The 20,572-nt window shown below is 42.6% G+C and overlaps 1 protein-coding gene across 4 annotated transcripts in view; it reads right to left on the reverse strand.

Moving 5' to 3' along the window:
• The window catches only part of CCDC93 (coiled-coil domain containing 93), a 96,411-nt gene that overhangs the window by 50,924 nt on the left and 24,915 nt on the right, over nucleotides 1-20,572 (reverse strand). For 3 of the 4 annotated variants that reach the window (XM_023185199.3, XM_023185198.3, XM_023185202.2), the window contains 5 exons: nucleotides 16,303-16,403; nucleotides 8,303-8,339; nucleotides 5,696-5,788; nucleotides 5,358-5,408; nucleotides 4,127-4,213 (listed from right to left, as the gene is read on the reverse strand). In XM_023185199.3, the coding sequence (XP_023040967.1) occupies nucleotides 4,127-4,213; nucleotides 5,358-5,408; nucleotides 5,696-5,788; nucleotides 8,303-8,339; nucleotides 16,303-16,403 (369 nt within the window). The remainder of the gene's footprint in view (nucleotides 1-4,126; nucleotides 4,214-5,357; nucleotides 5,409-5,695; nucleotides 5,789-8,302; nucleotides 8,340-16,302; nucleotides 16,404-20,572) is intronic. The other variant, XM_023185200.3, reaches the window with a different exon arrangement.

Raw genomic sequence — 20,572 nt, forward strand, 5'->3', positions numbered from 1 at the left:
AAAAGATCAGCTGACATGCATTAACTATTTTACCAGATCCATGGAAAAACAATGAATCTCTCATTTGGAAACAAAAACAACAACAACAACAACAAAAAGACTGACCAACTTAGGCACAAATTCCTTGTATATAATGAAAAACAATACAAAAGTAAAATAAAGTGCCTGAGAAATACTTGTATCACAGTGACAATGTATTTAAATCTGAAATATAGACTTTATTTAAATTCACAAGGAACACATTACTCGAGTATAGTCTATAACAGACAATTCAGAGAAGAAAACAGAGTAAACAGTCCTGTATTTAAACCTAGAACTTATTAGTTATATGGCACTGGATGAGTTCTCTGTAACCTGTACTTACACAGAAGCATCTTTAATCATCTCAGTGATCTACGGAGATGCCATTTTATAGTTAACTATGTAACAATTTAGACAAACAAAAAATCAAAGCTGGAAATATTGAAGGCATATGCTGGGAAGTCCCTTCACCACTGACAGTATTTTATGTAGTTATAACACATAGAGGGACTCATAACCCAATTATCCAACACTTAGAAACTCTCTCAGCAGAAACTATCTGCTCACATTTCACAACATTATCCACAATGGCAAACAGAAACAGCTTAAAATTGTGTCTACAAAAAAAAGTTTAATGAACTGTGCTGTATTAACACATAAATTATGTAATTATTAAAATAAATGGGAACCACTAGCCGCAGCAGCTGAGACCTGTAATCCCAGCACTTTAGGAGGCTAAGGTGGGAGGATGGCTTGAGTCTAGGAGTTCAACACCAGCCTGGGCAACATGACAAAACCCCATCTCTACAAAAAATACAAGACTTAGCCAGGCATGGTGGTGTACGCCTGTAGTCCCAGTTACTTGGGAGGCTGAGGTGGGAGGATCACCTGAGCCTGGGAGGCCAAGGCTAAAGTGAGCTGAGATCGTACTACTGCACTCTGCCTGGGCAACAAAGTGAGATCCTATCTCAGGAAACACACACACACACACCCACACACACACTTAAAAAAATAAAAATAAACGGGAAGGCTAGAAAATATTTAGGATGTGATGCGACAAAACAAAAAAGAATGAAGACTACAAAAATGAAAATAAAGCTCTCGATAGCTGAAGAGTTATAATGTGCCAGGCCCTGTTTGAGGCATTTTGGTCACGTTTCATTTAATCTTCCCAACATCTGTCAGAAAAATAATATTATTTTCATTTTATAAAGCAGATACTAGGGCAAAGAGAGGTTAAATATATGGCCAAGGTCACGCAGCTGGGAAATGGAAAAGGCAGACATGAACCAAGATATGACTTCAAATGGTGTGTTTTTAATCACTGCACTCACTCACTGTCCTACCTCTTTTAGACATATATGATGATTGCAACCAAGCACAACTATGAAGATCTGGGAACAAACACTGTAAAATAATATGCAAATGTAAAATAACTGCAATATGGGAATAGGATAAAAGGCAATTTAATTTTTAAAAACCATCAGCTTTAATGCTATATTACCTACCCAATGAAAACGCAATTAACTAATGTTTGACACCTCCCACTTCTCCACCAGAAGTTTAACTACAGTCATCTCTCAGTATACGTGGGGGATTGGTTCGAAAACCACATGCATAGGCCAAAATCTGTGCATACTCAGCAGTCGGCTCTACAGAACCCACATATATGAAAAGTTGGCTCTCCATATACGCCAGTTTTGCATCCCATGAATACTGTAGTTTCCATACACATCTGGTTGGGAAAAAATACACATGTAAGTGGACCCACACAGTCCAAACCTGTGTTGATCAAGAATCAACTGCATATATGTCCTTGGAAAAAATCTTGGCATTGCTTCCTGTCCAAATTACTCCTAATTTCACTCTTTTCTAGAAGAACGGAATGGAGGTAGAGAATGGTCCAAGATAAACAGATAAACCAGAATGTATCCATCAGAGTTGGACAGAGATCACTGGTCAAGGGTGAGGAAGAAAAAGCTTAGGAGATAAAGACACAGAGAGATCCAGAAGAAGACGTGCAAAATGCAGAGTAACTGGGGAAGTCAGGTGAGCTTCAGGAGTCCTAGGCAGGGGAGTGGGTGGAAAGAGAGATGCACTGCCAACCACAGGGGGCTCTGCCTGCCTGCTTTTGCTCTTACAATCATCAGAGCCCCTACGTGCTTCCTGTAGAAACAGCAGTGGGTGCTCTATCCAGTTGCCTTTTTTTTCCCCCTGAAAAACTGGATTCAGCAACGCTACGTGGCAACCTAAAGGCAGGTGTAATCGCACACTCTTGCCATTCAGGTGTGTGTGCTGACAGGAAACCAAGACACTTTCTTCTCAGACAGTGAATTAATACTCTTTCCACAATTACATCTTCATTTGTACTTTTTGGATAATAAACACCCTTTTCTGGTCAAATTTCAGATGACACTTTGAGCAGTGTCATCCTTCCTAGATGGCAAATGGAAAGACAGGACACTCTGGATTCTATAAGATTGGACTAGAAAGCCCACGTTAAGAAGCACTTACTTGGGGGAGTGGGGAAAACAAAGGAATCTCACCCTGAGACATTCCAAGCTGTTTTACTCACTCATACTCTGCTTGCACAAGGCTCCTTCAAGTCTCCTTCCCAGAGGCTCCCATGAATGGCAGCACTAGGCATTTAAAACAGTTTTCCAAAAGTCCTGGGGGTGTTATAGCCGATAACACCTCCAGATTACTGAGGGACACTTTTTCCCTGACTATAAAAATTTTATTTATTTATTTTTGGGACAGAGTCTCCCTCTGTCACCCAGGCTGGAGTGCAGTGGCACGATCTCGGCTCACTGCAACCTCTCCCTCCTGGGTTCAAGCGATTCTCTTGCCTCAGCCTCCTAAGCAGCTGGAATTACAGGCACCCACCACCGTGCCCAGTTAATTTTTGTATTTTTAGTAGAGACGGGGTTTCACCATGTTGGACAGGCTGGTCTTGAACTCCTGACCTCAGGTGATCCACCCGCCTAGGATTACAGGCACGAGCCACCATGTCCAACCAGAAAAATTTTAGACATATTAAAGTTAACAGAGTTTAATTGAGCAAAGAATGATTCATGAATCCGATAACTCCCCGAACCAGAGAGACTCTGGTGCTGTCATGTGGTCAGAGAGTAATTTGTGGACAGGAAAAGATAAATGGGCTGGGCGTGGTGACTCACGTCTCTAATCCCAGCACTTTGGGAGGCCAAGGAGAGTGGATCACTTGAGCCCAGGAGTTCAAGACCAGCCGGGGCAATATGTTGAAACCCTGTCTCTACAAGAAAATACAACAATTAGCCGTGTGTGGTGGTGTGCACCTATAGTTCTGGCTATATATCACCTGTGCAATCACTTCAGAAGAATATGTCACAGACAGTCAGGGCAGAGCTAATTTGTAGTAAAAGATTCTGAGAAAAGGAAAGCAAAGCTGGATGCTTCAACAGACATCAACATTTTAGGACAGGGCTGGGGAAGGAGGGATGTGCAACAATGTCCTGTAAATCTGGTTTTACTGATACTACATCTCAGCCAGACCAGAATCAGTTATGTGCAAAATGATTAATCACCGTCTCCCTGAAATATTCAAGGTCCTCCTGCCTTTTCTTAGGATGGAAAAAAAAAAAAAAGCAAACTCTGAAATACGATTTCAGGCTTTTCTTCATTCTATACTCTTTTAATAAAAGTAGAAGAAAAAATTTTGCCTTGGATTTGGCTGAGTTATGGGGTTTATCTCCTAAGAGGCAAAGCTTCATTCCTCAGCCCAATCATCAAACCGAGCCCAAGTTATAAGAGGCCTCATAGAGAAGGAAAAATGCTCACCCCATACCCTCAGGCATGAATTTATCAAATGTGATAACTGCTCTGTGAGACAGGTTTTCTCTTTAAATTTACAGAAAAGTGGGCACTGCAGAACAAAATTAATTTAACTAAAGGGTAAGTGCTGATAACCGGTTGTGCATGGTAAAGCCCAGTGTGTTTCTGACAAACATGGCTGGTGAGTTACAAGAGAACACAGGGCACTGCTGGGGCAGTGGGGTAGAGCAGTGGGAGAACAAAGCCATGGAGCATTATCTGGGGCACAGACTCCAGCTGGGCCCCAACCTACCTTCTCTGCATACTCGGACACAATCTGCTTGATCTCGGCAGAGCAGAGTCCCACGATCTGGCCCACGGAGCTTGCGGTGAGACGGCTCTGCAAGCATATGGAGGGGATGTTCTCAAGGCCAAGCCTTGTCTTCCACAGCAGTGGAAAATCTGAACACTCTATTATGGTAAAACAGATAATATTCCCAGGGGAAAAAATAATTTGGCTTTGCCACATATTACCAACAAGAAGGGAGGAAAGAAGCCTCAGGACAAACACGCAGCTACCTCCTGAATCACTGAGCAGATGGTGCTAGATCCTCCTCTGACCCTGGGCACCCCTGGAAAATGGTTCTTCCCTTCTGTGTCCCACCCTAAGGTCTCACCTCCTGAGGACCACCAAACAGAGCCTGCAGGGGATCTGGCAGGCTTAGGACATAGGGAATAGAGAAGAGCATGGGAAAGGACAAAGAATCTCAGAACTTTAAAATATCTCTTTATTACCACAGGTCTTCCCAGGCCTCAAAAATAATGATCCTTTCAGGCAAGGCGTGGCGGCTCACGCCTGTAATCCCAGCACTTTGGCAGGCCGCAGTGGGTGGATCAGGAGGTCAGGAGATTGAGACCATCCTGGCTAACATGGTGAAACCCCATGTTTCACATACAAATACAAAAAATTCGCCGGGCATGGTGGCGGGTGCCTGTAGTCCCAGCTACTTGGGAGGCTGAGGCAGGAGAATGGCATGAACCTGGGAGGCAGAGCTGGCAGTAGGCGGAGATCGTGCCACTGCACTCCAGCCTGGGCAACAGAGCAAGACTCCATCTTGAAAAAAAAAAAAAAAAAAAGAATGGTTCTTTCACACTTGGCTATACCTTCTGGACAGGCTCTGGAAAGACCAACCATAATCTCAAAATCCTGCTTCCTACCTAGATAGTGGAGGAAGAAAGCAGAAGAGCTGCCTCAGCATGAGGCATAACTTGCGGGCCAGCTCCAGCTCTTCCACAGGGGCCCTGTGAACTTCCCAGCAGGAATATTCTGCTTTCACAAGGGTCCTTCAAGTCTCCCTTCTAGAGGTTCCCATGGATGACACACAAGACATTAAAAACAGATTACCAAAAGGAACTCCCTGGGGAAGAGATACTATGTGATGGTGACAGGGGGTTCTGGAGAAGGTGGGCTCTCTGGGAGAAGACCCCAGCAGGGCAGGTTGGTGCCAAGTCCCCATCCCCACACCTCCCCGACTCCCACTCACCTCCTCATTTGCCATGGCGGTCATCTTGGTCATCAGCGACTGAATACGCTGCTGAAAGAAGAATGGATGGGAGCAGCAGTGAGCGGTTCTGAACATGTAAGGCAGAAGCAATATGCCTACACAGATCTTTGTGGTGATATCCAAGGGTGTCTTCCTTGATCTCGTCTTATGTGAGCCTCAAAGGCAGGTGATAAAAGGAAACTGGAAGGTGTGAAAGGCCTGCTTGCAGCAGCTGGCTGTGGGAGGTGCTGGCCATTTGGCAATGCTAGGGATAAGAGTACAATTTCTCCCAAAATGACTTACACAGAAACCTCAGAGGGCCTACATGGACCACACACCTCTTCAGCTGCTCGAAGCTCATCTTCCTCGTGGGCATCAGCTTTTTCTGTAGCTGACAGGCCTGCTGCAAGCGCTGTTTTCTTGTCCTCAGCCTGCAAGGGAAGATGTGAAAACAGCTGAGCACGGGAGTTGGAGACTTCGCAGAGAAAGGACAATACTGCCAAGAGGCATGAGTCTGTGAAAGAAACAAACCTGCAGAGCAGCACCACCCTGAGACAGTGGAGACACCCCGAGACAGTGGATACACCCCGAGACAGTGGAGACACCCCGAGACTGTACTGACCCTCCACTCAAGTACAGGGCCGGCAGGTTAAGCTTCAGGAACTGGCAAATGCCTGTTTCCACGTCCCAACTGCTCATTGATTAAATTCAGGCCACACACATTTGCCTGACCCACCCGTCCACTCTGACTCAGCCTTCCCCGTCCTTTAACACTTTCAAGAGCAGATCACTACTAAAGGAGTGTTTCTTCAAACTGCCTGTTAAGACCAATTAGTGGGACATAAAAGTAATTTGGCAGGTACGACTAGCATCTGTATAAATTAACATAATGGAACATGCCAGAGTGCTTTGTACTGAGGGGTTAAGTACCGCTTAGTGCAATTTTTGTTTTGGTGGTATTAGTGTGTGTGTACTGAATCATGATGAAAAATTACACGTTTACTGCTCAGAGTAATCAAAACAGTTTGAATACCACTGGTCTGAAGGATGAAAACTGCCTTATCTAATGATCAAGGAGCACGCTCTGGACTCAGCCCCAGGCCTTAAATGACGCACATCAAACTCAAGGCACCCTGGATTAACTGCTGCCTCCTCAATCACAGGCTATAAGTTTTAATTCTATCTCTGCCATCCACCAGCTGGGTGACCTCAGGCTTACCTCTGATCCCTGCATGTTAAGAACTTCTAGGGTCAAAAGAGAGGTTTGGTCTCAAATGCCCTTCTTGGACCATCCCAACTCTAGGATGTTTTTCTATAACGAGTCCATCACTGCCCATGGGAACACTCTGAGCTCCTAGCTGCTTGGACACATCTACAAGGGATGAGACTTCTAATTCAAATGTGCCGTCTGACATAAAAATGACAGGACAAGTACAATTTAAATCCTATTTCAGGGACATTTCATGATTTTTCCAATCATAACCAAATCGCCCAGTCATATATAAAGACAATCTTTTCAGACTTAAATTACATATCAAATTAAATATACACATCAAACCCTTATTATATAGCAGATAAAACATGATATAATGAAATCCAGAAAACACGCTGCTTTGCAGGGTATCATTACTCAGTTGAGTAAAAAAACACAAATGGGGAAAAAATAAATAATGAGAAAACAAAAAAAGAAGATATCATCAGTACATGACTAAGTACCAATAACTAACACTGATAATAATACTGTTTATTAAATGTTTACTATGTGTTGGCTCATTCTAAGTCCTTTACATTTCAATCTTCACAGTAATGCTGTGAGATAGGTACAATGATTATTATCCAAAGTCACTCCGTGAGTGGAGGAGCTGGGGTCCTAAGTCAGCCAGTCTGGCTTTAGAACGGCGCTCTTAGCCACTGCTGGTGCCTGCAGTGATTGAGACAACAGTCACCACAGGAAGCAGAGGGGAGCCTGGGAGAGCTGCACAGTGGAGTGGGTGACAGGGGAACAGCAGGGGGAGTGTGCCCTGTTCAAGAAATCTGGGGATCAGGTGGAGAATGAAAAGAGGTTAATAACAGATCTTTTTAAGAGGCCACCGACCACTTTAGCTGACACTTTATTATTTAGAAAGCAGTGGCTATGAGCATAGGTTTGATGTCAGATCTCTGGGTTCAGATTCTTATTTATTCACTTCAGAGTTATGTGACCTTGGACAAATCACGGAGCCTCTCTGAGCATTAGCTTTCTGATCTAAAAAGCAGAAATAAGTATCCTCCTCATAGAGCTGTTCAAGGGAGTAACTGAAAACATATAGAGTCCTTAACATAGAGCCTGGAACACCGAAAGGGTTTAGCAACATAACATTTATGTACCTGCCCTGCTGCTGACAATGAAGCATTATTAATAAACACATAAATTAGCAGAAATCTTTGGGCATCCTTTGTGAAGTTAGAAAAGCCATCCTGACTTACCTGGCTCTTCCATGACTAGTTGTTTCAACAGAGGGCAGGCCTGTAATTCACAGCTGTGCTCTACCTAACATCCTGTTCACATCTGTCCAGAGTCTCTCACCTCAGATGAGGAGTGCTCTGGGAGCCCTGGCAGTGGACTTCACCTTCATAGTGTAGAGCTACTAGACCCCAGGTGACTGACCCTGGGCCACAACTTTCAATCACCCCTCATTTCCAGCCCCAGGATGAGACTGCTTCTTTGCTCCCCAATCTGCAGGGGTGGCAAGCTAGAAAAGCCACGACGGAGATGCAAGGGCCAAAGGCAGCTCACACATCCCTGCTATCCCAGCCTGTCCGGGGATCAGGGCCTGGGCAGCAGCAGTCCTGCCACATCCCCTTCCTGGGCTTCCCAGGAAGCTGCCTATCCTGTGAGTGTTAGAGGTGAAGGGAGTTACTTCCATCTCTCAAATATTCTCTCCTATTATCAATGTTTTTCTTACCTTCTCCGTTTTGCTCTGGCGGCTAAATCCGTATCTCCTGAAGACCACAAAAAAGGAGTTTCATTACTACTCAAAAAATTACAATAAATTCAGTCAAATGCATTTTGGTTGACTTTTTACATGAAAAGCATCAAGAGATTTTATGCCATTTGGTGACTAGAGAAAATGTTACAAGTGACTAAATGACAAACATATTCCACTGTCTTTTGAATACAGGGCCAGCCACCCTACTTGCTATGCAAATACTATAATGTAAATTGGAAGTCTCAGACAGTATAGAGTGCAACATTTCCCTTAAGTGCAATCATGACTTTTTGAATCAGGAACTGCATTTCAGAGCCACAGTTTAAGCTAAAAGCCTTAAAAATATCTATATAAACAAATGTAAATGTGTTTCCTTAAGCCAAACATGCACTTTAATGGCTACTTCCGTAACTTAGATAGCACACTTTTTATTCTCAAACATAATCCAAGCATGATGCCAATAATGTGTACTCACTTCACACAACCTTAAATTCAAAGAAACACACAAACCCAATTCAGTTTCAAGTAGTTTTTTTTCTGGCTCTAATTAATCTATGTTTTTTAAAAATGCAAGAATAACAATGCAAAAACCATTCAAAAAGCAAAATGCAAACCACTCAGCCTCATACACTTTTAAGTGATTTGTAAGAAAATAAAGTTAATACAAACATTTAAGGAGAACAAATTGAGCTGGGCGTGGTTGCTCACACCTGTAATCCCAGCACTTTGGGAGGCTGAGGCCAGCCCATCACCTGACCTCAGGAATTCGAGACCAGACTGGCCAACATGGTAAAACCCTATCTCTACTAAAAATACAAAAACTAGCCAGGCATAGTGGCACATGCCTGTCGTCCCAGCTACTCGGGAGGCTGAAGCACCAGAACTGCTCAAATCCAGGAGGCGGAGGTTGCAGTGAGCCGAGATCACACCACCGGACTCCAGCCTGGGTGACAGAGCAAGACTCTGTCTCAAAAACAAATAAATAAAAATAAAGAACAAACTAAAGGCTACTCTCTGCCTCACTTCTGCATGCCTCACTTCTGGGTTGTGTTGTGTGCTCACCTGGTCTTGGTCCTCCAGCTTCACTCCCCACACTCTTCCTGCCCATTCCTTGTCCAACTTCTGCACTGGCCTGATGTACATTTATCAATGGCAGGCCTCTTCCCTCAGGAGAAAACAGAACCTCCTCAGGAGCCTCATAAAGCCTCTCTTCCATGGTTCAGCCTAACCACTGTTTCATCTCACCACCAGCAGCACGTTCTGTGTTCCTATTACACTTACTACCTGAACAGAGAGCTCTGCACACGCTAAGCTGTTCCCTTCTCTCCCCCGCTTCCCTATGCAGCCTTCACCCCTCAGCTCTAAAGCCTCCTCCCCTGTGAAGCATCCCCCATGCACATGTGCTCAGCCTGGCCTGCTCGTCCCTGCATCTGTTCATGCTCCTCTCACTTCCCAGATGGTGATTATGTGCAACTGCTACATATCTGTATCATTCTCCTGAGGGCAAAGATTCTACCTTCACATTTGGTTTTTCCAATATTCGCTGAACAAACTAAACATAAGTGAAAAAAATGTGAAAATCAAGACGCCAAAAGTATCATCTGGCCTTGCAACAGATTGTCAAATAACTGGGGAGACCAAAAACTCACTGCTAGGCAGTGTGCCCATCCTTTAGAAATAAACCTATAGGTCCAAAGTGTAGCAGACCAAGGTTAAATTTTGGCTATCCACACGAATTCTGTAAAGGACCTTATGGCAGATTCCGTGGACTGGCTTAATATCCAGTGCATCTTCCAGTACTGCGGAGGCTGGAGAACAGACTATTTCCCATACTCCCTTGCACCTAGGGTTCTGAATACTATTAAGGTTCCACCAATCAGATGCATTTGCTAGAGTTTTGAATATGGAACAGTTAAAGGAGAAAAGAGGGAAGCATAAGGGATCCATTGTGTTGGTGTAGATCACAGTAGAAACAACCAGGTTCTGAGGCTAGCAGCTATCACAGTGGCTTCTGGTTTTTCAGAGCTCCCTAATTTGACAGAAGCAGCATGGTTTCCTTCCTTGTCAAACCACTATAGCACTAGCTTCCTAATCCTACAGGGTGTGAGCTAGCTTCCTGATTTTGGAGGCAGAAGCAGCGTCCTGGAGCTCCAGTTCTCATGTGAAGCTTGAGAGCTGACCCTGGATCAGCCTAGTTCTCATCTGGCCCTGTAACCAGTCCCTTCTGCTGAAACTAGTGGGAGAGTACTGTTTTCTCAACCAGGGAACCCTGAATAATACACAGTCTTGCCCAAGTGTCCCACTCCTATAGAAGTGTCCTTGCATCTTGAGTATTCATCCTTCCTGTTTTATGCCTTCAGTCTGTGGAGACTTTTAGGGCAGAAGACATAAGGTCCTTATCTAAGGCCCAGGGACTTCACAGATTTTCCAAATAAGGAAGTAAACAACCAAATCTGAGTGACTTGATTCCCAGGACAAATCTACTCCCCCTTAAAGACAGAGGCTCTGGGAAGACTCTTCTAAGTCACCAAAACTACGTTAGCCCCCCAGATGTGAGCTTCTGTGACAGCCAGTGCACTCATTGTATGGTGAACATAATTATCAGTCATGAGTAATCCTCTAAGCCTTTGTGTCCAGCTCCTGGAGAAGAAGAAATCTGCTTCATTCACTTTTAAAAAATATTTTAAACACTGACTTATAATTCATGTAATATAAAATTCACCATTTTAAAGTGTATTGCTCACCGGATTTTAGTGTATTCACTATGTTGTGCAATCATCGCCATTATGGAAGTCAAGAAAAGTTCCATCACCTCAGAAAGAAACTCTGTTACTATTGGCAGTTAATCCCAATTCTTCCCTATTCCCAGCCCTTGTCTACCACTGATCTACCTGCTGTCTCTCTGGATTTACCAGTTCTGGAGATTTCATAGAAATGAAATCACGCAATATGTGGTCTTTTGTGTCTGGCTTCTTTGACTCAGGAGAATATTTTCAAAGTTCATCCAGGTTGAAGCATGAATCACTACTGAATTCCATTTTATGGCTGAAGAATATCCCATGATATGGGTAAGCCACATTTTGTTTCGTCAGCTGATAGACATCTGGGTTGTTTCTACTTTTTAGCAATTATGAATTGCTAAATTCATAATTGTGCAATATATTATGCAATATATGTACAGTGCTACTATAAATATTCATGAACAGTTTCATTCACCTCAGTACCCCCACTGCCCGGCAGTTCAGTGTCTGCCACAGAGTAGGCCCTCAATCAATAGTTGCTGCAAGAATGAAGAGTCCGTGTGATTTTTCTAAAGGCCTCATCTATGTCACAAAGTCGTGAGGTTTCCATGACAAAGCTCTGTTCTTAACTGCCTATTAACTACCGCCTCCCTTTCCTCTTTTCCTGTCAGCCCTGCCCGTTTCCCCCAAGTGCCAGCTCTGGTCTGCAGTCCCACATGATTCAGTTTGCTCCTGCCTTCCTCTTCTTTGGCTCTGACTCATCGATCCTTGCTACCTACACTGTTGGCACCAAAGAGCCCCTCCCATCATCCAGTTCACTTCTTCATACCTTAGACATAGGACCTGGTCTTTAAATCAAGGATGTACATTTAGAACAGCACAGTACAAAAGAAATATAAAGAGGGACATGCATACAATTTTTAAATTAGTAGGTTAGTAGGTTCACATGCCCAAGTTATTCCAAAGATAAACATTTTCCATTAAGTAAATCAAGCACGAATCTTAAAATTTAAATTTAACTTAATTAAAATCAAAATTCTGTTTCTGAGCCACACTTGTTGGATTTCGATTGCTCAATAGCCACATATAGTTAGTGGCTACCATACGGGACACTACAATTCTAGAAAACAAACTAACTTTTAAGAACAATTATCTCAGGCCAAACTAAGACATTATCTGTTTGGAATACAAAACAAAATAGGGACATAAAAAGCCCTAAATACTAAGGACTGTGAACTCTGTTCTTTATTCATTTGACAAGAATTTACTAAATACCTTTTATGAGCATGTCATAGGCCTTATCGTCATCGGAGATATAAACAGGTTGGGAGAGATACGTCATATTCTATTTACTAACTACAGAATGTTGGAGTTAGCCTGTTCCTCGGTATTCAAGGCCTAATTTTGAGTTGCCTTGAAGTCATTCTCGGCAACTCAAAGTTAGGCCTTGAATACCGAGGAACAGGCTAACTCCAGCATTCTGGAGGCTGTGCTCCAAACCTCCTCTTCCAAGTCAAATATACAGCACATAAAATGCATTTCCCCAGAGTAGCAGTTTCATAGCACGGTTAGGTGCTTAAGTTAGCCTCTCAAAAATGACTGAATTCGTAACAAAATTGAAATATTATAGGTGTGCAATTTTGTTTACATCCAAAATCAAAACTATGAGTCTTGTTTTCGTAACACCATTAACACTTAGAAAAATATACCCAAACATGCTTTTTAACATATAAACAGTCCTTAAGGCTTTCAGCATAGTTGACGAGGCTCATAATTCACCTTTATTTAAGCAACTAAGAGTCAAAATAGGGGGAAGGAGATGGAATGTGGATCTAAAAGCCAAAGGGCACCGTGGTACACGTGTAAGGCTGATGGGTGACCTTCAACCCCGAGGAAGAAACACTGATTTCAGACCTTCTTGCTCTAGAAGTCAAAATACTTTCCCTCTGACAAGACCTAAGATAAGGTAGAAAACAGAAACACTGGCAGGGGGATCTGGACTCCTAAAGCAGTGATGCCACACTGTAGTGGGGGGTGGGTGAGGAAGTCAGGAATGCCGCAGTGTTAAAGGAGAAGGGAAGATGGAACAAAGTGAGTCCTGGAGCCAGCAAGGGGCCAGCCTTGTTTGACAGGGGCTGGGGAGAAAAGGGCCAGAGGGTGAGACTTCCCATACACCTGCTAGAGGGAGGGCTAGCGTGAGGGGTAATAAGTGAAGGAGTCCAAGGGCTGTTGCCCCCAAATATGGCACCCTAATATGCTGAATAACTTGAATTAAAGGCACTTGAAGGTCAGATGTTAGAACACGGTGTTTTCTCTCATCTGTATAAAGACTGGACCCATTAAAGAAAACACAAGTGTCTTCCATCCACTCCCTGAAATCTCATTATCTACCACAGAGCAAGAGACTGAAATTAAATACCATACCTAGAACCATCCCATTCAATTTCTAGACAGTCATTTATTAACCATCGTCTGATTCATTTCCCCAAAACATCATTTACTACCCCTCAAACTGGCGTATTTCCCCATCTGCCTTTCCCTGTGAAGAAGGATATATATGCATCTGGACATTGCTGGGTTACTGGGTAGTCACACTTCTGTGGTTTTCCTCCATCCAATAATAAATTATGTGTGCCATTTTCTCCTGTTAATCTGCCTTTTGTCAGTTCATTTTTGGTGAACCTTCACAGGGCCAAGGGGAAGCTCCCCTCTTCACTCATGCACAAGCACAAAAGCACAAGGAAAATTGTACGGGGAAATGGTCACATGTGAGGGCATGTGAAAACTGAAAACTGTTGCTGCTAATGATGATGATTACAATAAGGAGAATGATGACAGCGGCTAGTGGTTAACATTTGCTGAGTGTTTTCTACACTGAACAAACTGCTCAACATTATATACATATATATACACACACATATATTGTCATACAATCCTCATTTAATGGGAAAGATGTCCATGCAGTGGAGAGTGCTGAACAGAACCTAGAGGAAACAGACTGCCAGAAAGGAAGGGAGCAGCCTTCCCAGGGAGGTGGAATGGAACACACACTTGCTGGGGCCTGTACGTTTGATCTGATTTGCTCTGTGAGTTTTAATAACTATTCTCTTCTTACTTAGTTTCAGACCAAAGAACAGACATGGCCAGTCTTTCTAAAACTCAGAGCCTAAAAATGTACTCTCACTGAAGGCACAAACAGTATTTGCAGACAATGAAAATGACATGCTTTTGGAGTTCCAGACACCGCAGTTGAAGTACTAGTCTGAGCCTCTTATTAGTTTATGACCTTAAGTAAGTCATTTTTTAACCTTTCTGAATATTGTCATTATTAGTCTCAAAGAGGAGAATGAGCTAAATATACTATCAGAATGTCCTAAGTACCCACTACTCTACCTGCCACAAACTTACCTTCTCCTTGCCGAAAAAGCTAAAAAAAACAAAGTAACATCCCTCTCCCACCCAAGAAAACCCCCAAAACCTAAAACCTTCAGGAAATGCCCACCCTAGCCTTAGAAATTAGCAGAAGTCAGCATGACCATACCAACAGGAACCAGGACTGGTATCAAGACACTGTTTTTTCTCACAGAGTTTGAAAAGAGTCATGCAAAATCTGTCTTGCTTCCTTTCCTAAAGGGAGCCAAGCCAGATTCTCACCCTAAACTGCATCAATCACTCCTGAGGACAGGCAGGGGGGCTCTGGACTTTCCCAGCCTTCGGATGGTGATGCTAGCTACCATCTACAACGTATATGCAAAAGATCCCATTTGAACCTGAGAATTTCAGAACAAGAATACGTCCTGAAATTCTGTCAACACTGGTCTCAGCGAGGTGGAGAATTTACTGAATTTCTAACTCCTTTTCATCCTCAGGAAAATTCGATTTTCCATGATGATGGAAAAAATGGACACATAAATAATACAAACTCACAAAATCCACTACATTCTCCCAAGAACTTCTTCATTCTGGGACACGTGACACCCACGGAGATTGTCTCTCCAGCTCTGGCTCTCCCAGAGCTGTGCAGCCTCACCTGCTCACTTGCAGGTGGGCATGGCTAGAGAGACTCTGTCATGATTCCCAGCGCTGGCTTCCTGAGCACACAACCCGTCCACTAGCACAGTGCCCCATGTTTAGAAGGGTCCTCACTTGGCTGTTGTTGCTGTCTTCAAATTCTTAATAATTAATCATCATTAATAACTGCTAACAAGTTACTTGGCATTTTCAGTACATAGCTAGTCCAGGCGACGCCTGACTTGGAGGAGGCATTCAATTCACAGTAGCAACTAGTGAACTGTGGGGGCAGCCATCACACACAGCCTAGGGCCAGAGCTACTTCAATTTCCTTTGAAACGGACTAGTTTTTATTCTAAGGGAAAAAAACAAAAACAAAAAACAAAAAAACACAAGCAATTGCATACACTTCCATTTGGAAACTAGAATAATTAAGCCTAATTTCCCATTGGTTCTCTCCAGTACCCTAGAGGGCAGGCAAAGCCATCAGATGCTCACTTAGGGAAATGCCAGTGGCAGTGCAGTTAGTTCCAGCCACCCCACAAGGGTTGGGCTGTGAGGCAGAGCAGCACACAGGAGCCTCTCCCAACACAAAGGAAGCATAAGGAGACTTACTCACATCAAGGAATCAGTTACCCTAAGAAGAGAATGCATGACGTAAAAGAAGGTTAATACCCAGTGACAACCAAAAAAGTCAATGGGGAGAAGCATGTCCTTGCATTTTTTTTAAGTAAAAACTATGGATATAAAATAAGACTTTTTTTTTTTTTTTTTTTTTTAACTAGAGATGTTTTTAAGAAGCGACAAAACTACTTCTAAATTCTTCATTTTCCTAGTTAGGACAATATTCACAGGAAATTGAAATTATTATTCTAACACTTAAAGTGAAATCACTGAAACTGCTTTCATTACTTTCATTTACCTGAAGATTTTAACAAACAGCAGGGGCATGAAGGACAGAGTACCTCAGCCTCTGTAAATGCCTGGAGCACCCCAACTCCAAAGGAGGGCAGAGCCAGGTGCACGTTTCCAGAGAGGAATTACAAAGGATGCCCATAGAAACAGGTAATTCATTACCAGAGAAAAGTCCCTGATGATGTTGGAAATCTCAGGGCTGAAAGCAGAAACTTAATCAGGTAGAAGCCAGTCAAGTTAATCCCAATGAAGCAACTTAAATTAGCTTTTCTTTTAAAAGAGACACCTAGACTGGGTCCCACTCATTACCTGCCATATTCCAAAAGCGTAGCATGGATTCGAGATTCTTCATCAAGCAGCTCCTCTGCTCCCTGGTGGCGTTTGTATTTCCGACGGGGCTTGTACACTTCCTAAGTGGATGAGACAGCCAAGTTACTGAGTGTGAGAAGGCTCTCCTCCTGAATTGGTTGCTGGATGCCTCCAGCCATGGAGTGTGTATATATATATATATATATATATTTTTTTTTTTTTGAGACAGAGTCTTGCTCTGTCGCTCAGGCTGGAGTGCAGTGGCATGATCTCGGCTCACTGTAAGCTCTTCCTCTACCATGGGGTATATTCTAAAATTATATATATGCACACATATATATCCTAAACGAAATACGTGGCATGTAGTAAATGATCAATAAATGCAAGTCTTCAGCCCCAGATGAAGTGGTTTGCCATTCTACCCCAAATGAATGTCCTTCTTGACCACTAAGCTGGCTGTCAAATAATACACTAGTAATATCTGCTCAGGGCTCTGGGTGCAGGTAGGCAGCTGCTATGCCAGCAAGGTATTCGGGCTGCTCACCCCCACATCTCTCTTCTTCCCTACTACCCGGGTTTACTGCATCTAATCATTACCTGGACATCACCACAAAAAACACTACTATCAGGTTTTTCCAGACACTGCATTTTATTTTAACTGGAATTGTTCCCCATGGATAATTCTGGTTAACTTTATTATTTTACTTTAGTATACAGTTTCGAGCATACAGAAAAACATTCTTTCTGTAACACATACTATATAATCTCAAACAATTTTATAGAACAGGAAATGGATCAGGGCCTGAGATGATGCTAAAGTTGTTCTTAAAAATTCCTGCCACAAATATTCCCCAGTTTACTGCTGGTGCCTACATGAATAGGAAGCTATAAATAACATAAAACACACTTACAGGGAGATCCAAAATAGAATCAACTTACATGGTGTCAGTTACTGTGCCTGGTTTGGCTTCCAGTGAGCTCTACTATTACCGCTTGAGCTTAACTGCTATTATCCTTAGTTACAACTGAAAGAGTCAATAACCCAAGGCAAGAAATTGGATTCTTCTGAGAAAAAAAGAAAAAAAATTGACTCCAAAACAAGAGCATAGTGACACCAACAGCTAAAAGGCTAAAAGGCCCTTTTATTCCGCCAAACAATGACAATGTTGGCTTTTGTGAATTATTCCTTACATGTTAAAGTGTAAAACTTCATATACATCTCACCTTTCTTTTACACTTTATAAACCACACTGTGAAGCAGAGACAGGGCACATACCACTAACTTCACTTTACTATTGAGGAAGCAGACATTGAAAAATTTGTCCAAGATCCCTGGGACACTATGAGGCCTGACCCTAGGTAACCTGGTTTCTCATTTCAAGGCTTGTCCCTGACACTAACTTGCCCCATACTGCCACTCTAGCCACCCACCAGTCATTTCAGCTAGCCCTCTCACAAGACTCATTCTACAATATGAAGCTGCCACATGGATCGCAACAATGGTCTGCTGAAGTAATACAACCTAAATGTCAGGGCCTTACAGGCCAACTATAAAGAGCTATTGCTAAGTCACCCTTTAAATCAACAGGGGTCAGGAATACTATGTCCAGTCCTATCTCTGCCACTAATCAGCTGCATGACCTTGAGAAAGGCAATTCCCCTCAATGGGCCTCAGTTTCTGCATCTGTAAAATGAAGCTAACAGATCTTGAAGGATACTCCCAGGGTCTCTTCGTGTTCTTTTAATCCTGTAAAGATACTGACTTGGTAACATAACTCCATAAAAAATTTAAAGTCTGAGATTAATAAAAAATATACCATGCTTTACATGATGTGCTCTTAAAAAGGAATATAAAATCAATTTATCCTTCTGTCATTAATAGTGGTAGCAACAGTAATAGTTACCACTTATTGAATAGTAGGTACGTGCCAGGCACATTCTGCTATATCTGTGCTGCCCATTTGATCCCCGCATCTATGAGTGTAGTTATCCTTGCTATCTTCTGTAGACGAACTTACGCACACAGAGGTTAAAAAACTTGCTGATGGTGAAAAAGGTAGTAAGTGATAAAAACAGGATGACTGCAGAACTGAGACACTGAAGCACTTTGCAAAATGTCTCATACCTCTACTTTCATCACCCTTTATCTAGGTTCTGATATACATATATATATATATATAAATTATATGTATATATAAATTATATGTGTATATAAATTATATATATATATTTGCAGATGGTAAAAGGCACACACACAGGGTTAAAAAAATTAAGCTGACCCTTTTGTAAAGCAGAGAACTCTTGCACTGTGAGAGTCAGAGCTCTACTTTGCAGGTCTGGTTACAAGTCAGGTTCACCTGTCAGAGTAATTACTCTGAGTTCACAGTCCTCAAGACAGGGAAGGGAGGTAGAACGGCACAGCACTATGGCAGTGTCTGCAGCAAATCCCTGATTGCTTCCCTCATGATTACCACAGACAACTTTTTTACTGAAATAATGGAACAGGCAGCAAAACAGCCACCACCAATATGGCATTCTACAGTCAAAACCTCCAGTGGGCCAGCCCACGCCCAACTCAACAGGAAGCAATACTTTCCATTGACCTTAACAGCTCATCCACACAGCCCAAACCCAACTCCAACAGATCCATCTTACTTAGCCTATGTGTCCTGTCAGTAACTCTGCCTTTCACCTAAAGGGACCCCACAGATGTTTTCACTGCCAAGTGCAATGTGCTGAAAGATTTCATAAAAGTTACTATAAATGGGACAAATAAATGTTTCTCCAAAATTCTCACATTAATAAAACAACAACAAAAATGAAGTGCCTGGGTATTGACTGAAAGAAACGATGAAAGACAGAAGGATGGCAATCATTTCTGTAGAATCTTCTCCAGTGACACCCCTCACCCTTGTTATTCCATTCTCTTTTACCTGAGCTCTGCTATATAAGTATATATCTTCTGCTCTTTGAGGTACAGCACCAGCCCCAACTCAGGTCTCCTTGAGTCTGCACTGAACAGTATGACTTGGTGGGTAAGAATAAGATTGCTGTATTATATAAATAAGCTAAACATGGTTCCTGCATTGTTTACTTCTTCACAGAAGACTGACACCCATTGGCTCAAAAGCTGACCAGCACAAACTCAAATTGTTACATATCAAAATGTTTTATACATAGCCTAAATAATCAGACTTTTTGTCATTTAGAGCCTGCCTACTTTGCAAAGCCTTCAAAAGTGTTGGCATTTTCTCACCATAGATAGGATAAACCCTGTGGCTAGGTAGACCTCAAGCCACTGGGGCTCTTCACAGGTCTCTGACCATAGACTCCCTGTGTGATGCTGAGCAACATCACCAAGACACATGAGCCTACTCTGTGATCTTGGGGAGTTCCTTTCCTCACCTTCCACTCTGGATGTGGCCCTTGCATCCAAGCTTCTGGATGATCTCATGGTGTAAGGGACTCCTCTACGCTGCAAGCAAACCTGTCAAAGCATCACCCAAAGAAAGCTTACATATGCTACTGCCACCTCGCAGTCAGGTAGTTCTTCTTGATCAGCCCTCAAACTCCTCACTAGCTGGAATGTCACTACTGTTGCCTCAGCTCCTAGAACATGGTCTGGCATGCAGTAAGTGTTCAATCAATATTACCGAATGAATACATGGAGTCAAACAAGCTAGAGTTTTAATGCTTGCTCCATTGCTTACTATACCTCTCTGACTTGAGGCAAGTTACTTTAACCTCTGTGGTTTTCCATCTGTATATTAGGTATAAGTAGAGTTGCTATGAAAATAAACTAATCAGTATATTTAATAGTACCTGACACACAGTAAGGGCTAAGATGTACACATATTCACATACATATGGATGTGTATTATTACTAACATTGCTTTACTTAGGTCATTACATTTATATTTTACAAGCTGAATGAAAAGGACTTCCTCACAGCATTCCCTATGGAAGAACACACTGGAGTGGTAACTTTAAATGGCAGTCTCTTAGATGATCCAGTAAGTTCCACAGAGCACTTCCTTCCAACTAGTCTGGAAGCTCTAAGAAGCCTTTTCTCGGTTCCCTCTATTCTCATACAAAAGTCTACACTACCAAAAAAAAATGCTCCCAAATAGTAAATGAATATATCTTTTGGGTCTGGGTAAAACAGTGTGGGCACTGTTATTCAAGGTTAAGAGGGAGTAAAGGACCTCACTGCACAGGACAGACACTTCACGGCTGTGGAGGGCTGACAGCTCAGAGGAGGAAGCTGTGT

Source organism: Piliocolobus tephrosceles, chromosome 11 (assembly GCF_002776525.5).
Source record: "Piliocolobus tephrosceles isolate RC106 chromosome 11, ASM277652v3, whole genome shotgun sequence".
NCBI lineage: Eukaryota > Metazoa > Chordata > Mammalia > Primates > Cercopithecidae > Piliocolobus > Piliocolobus tephrosceles.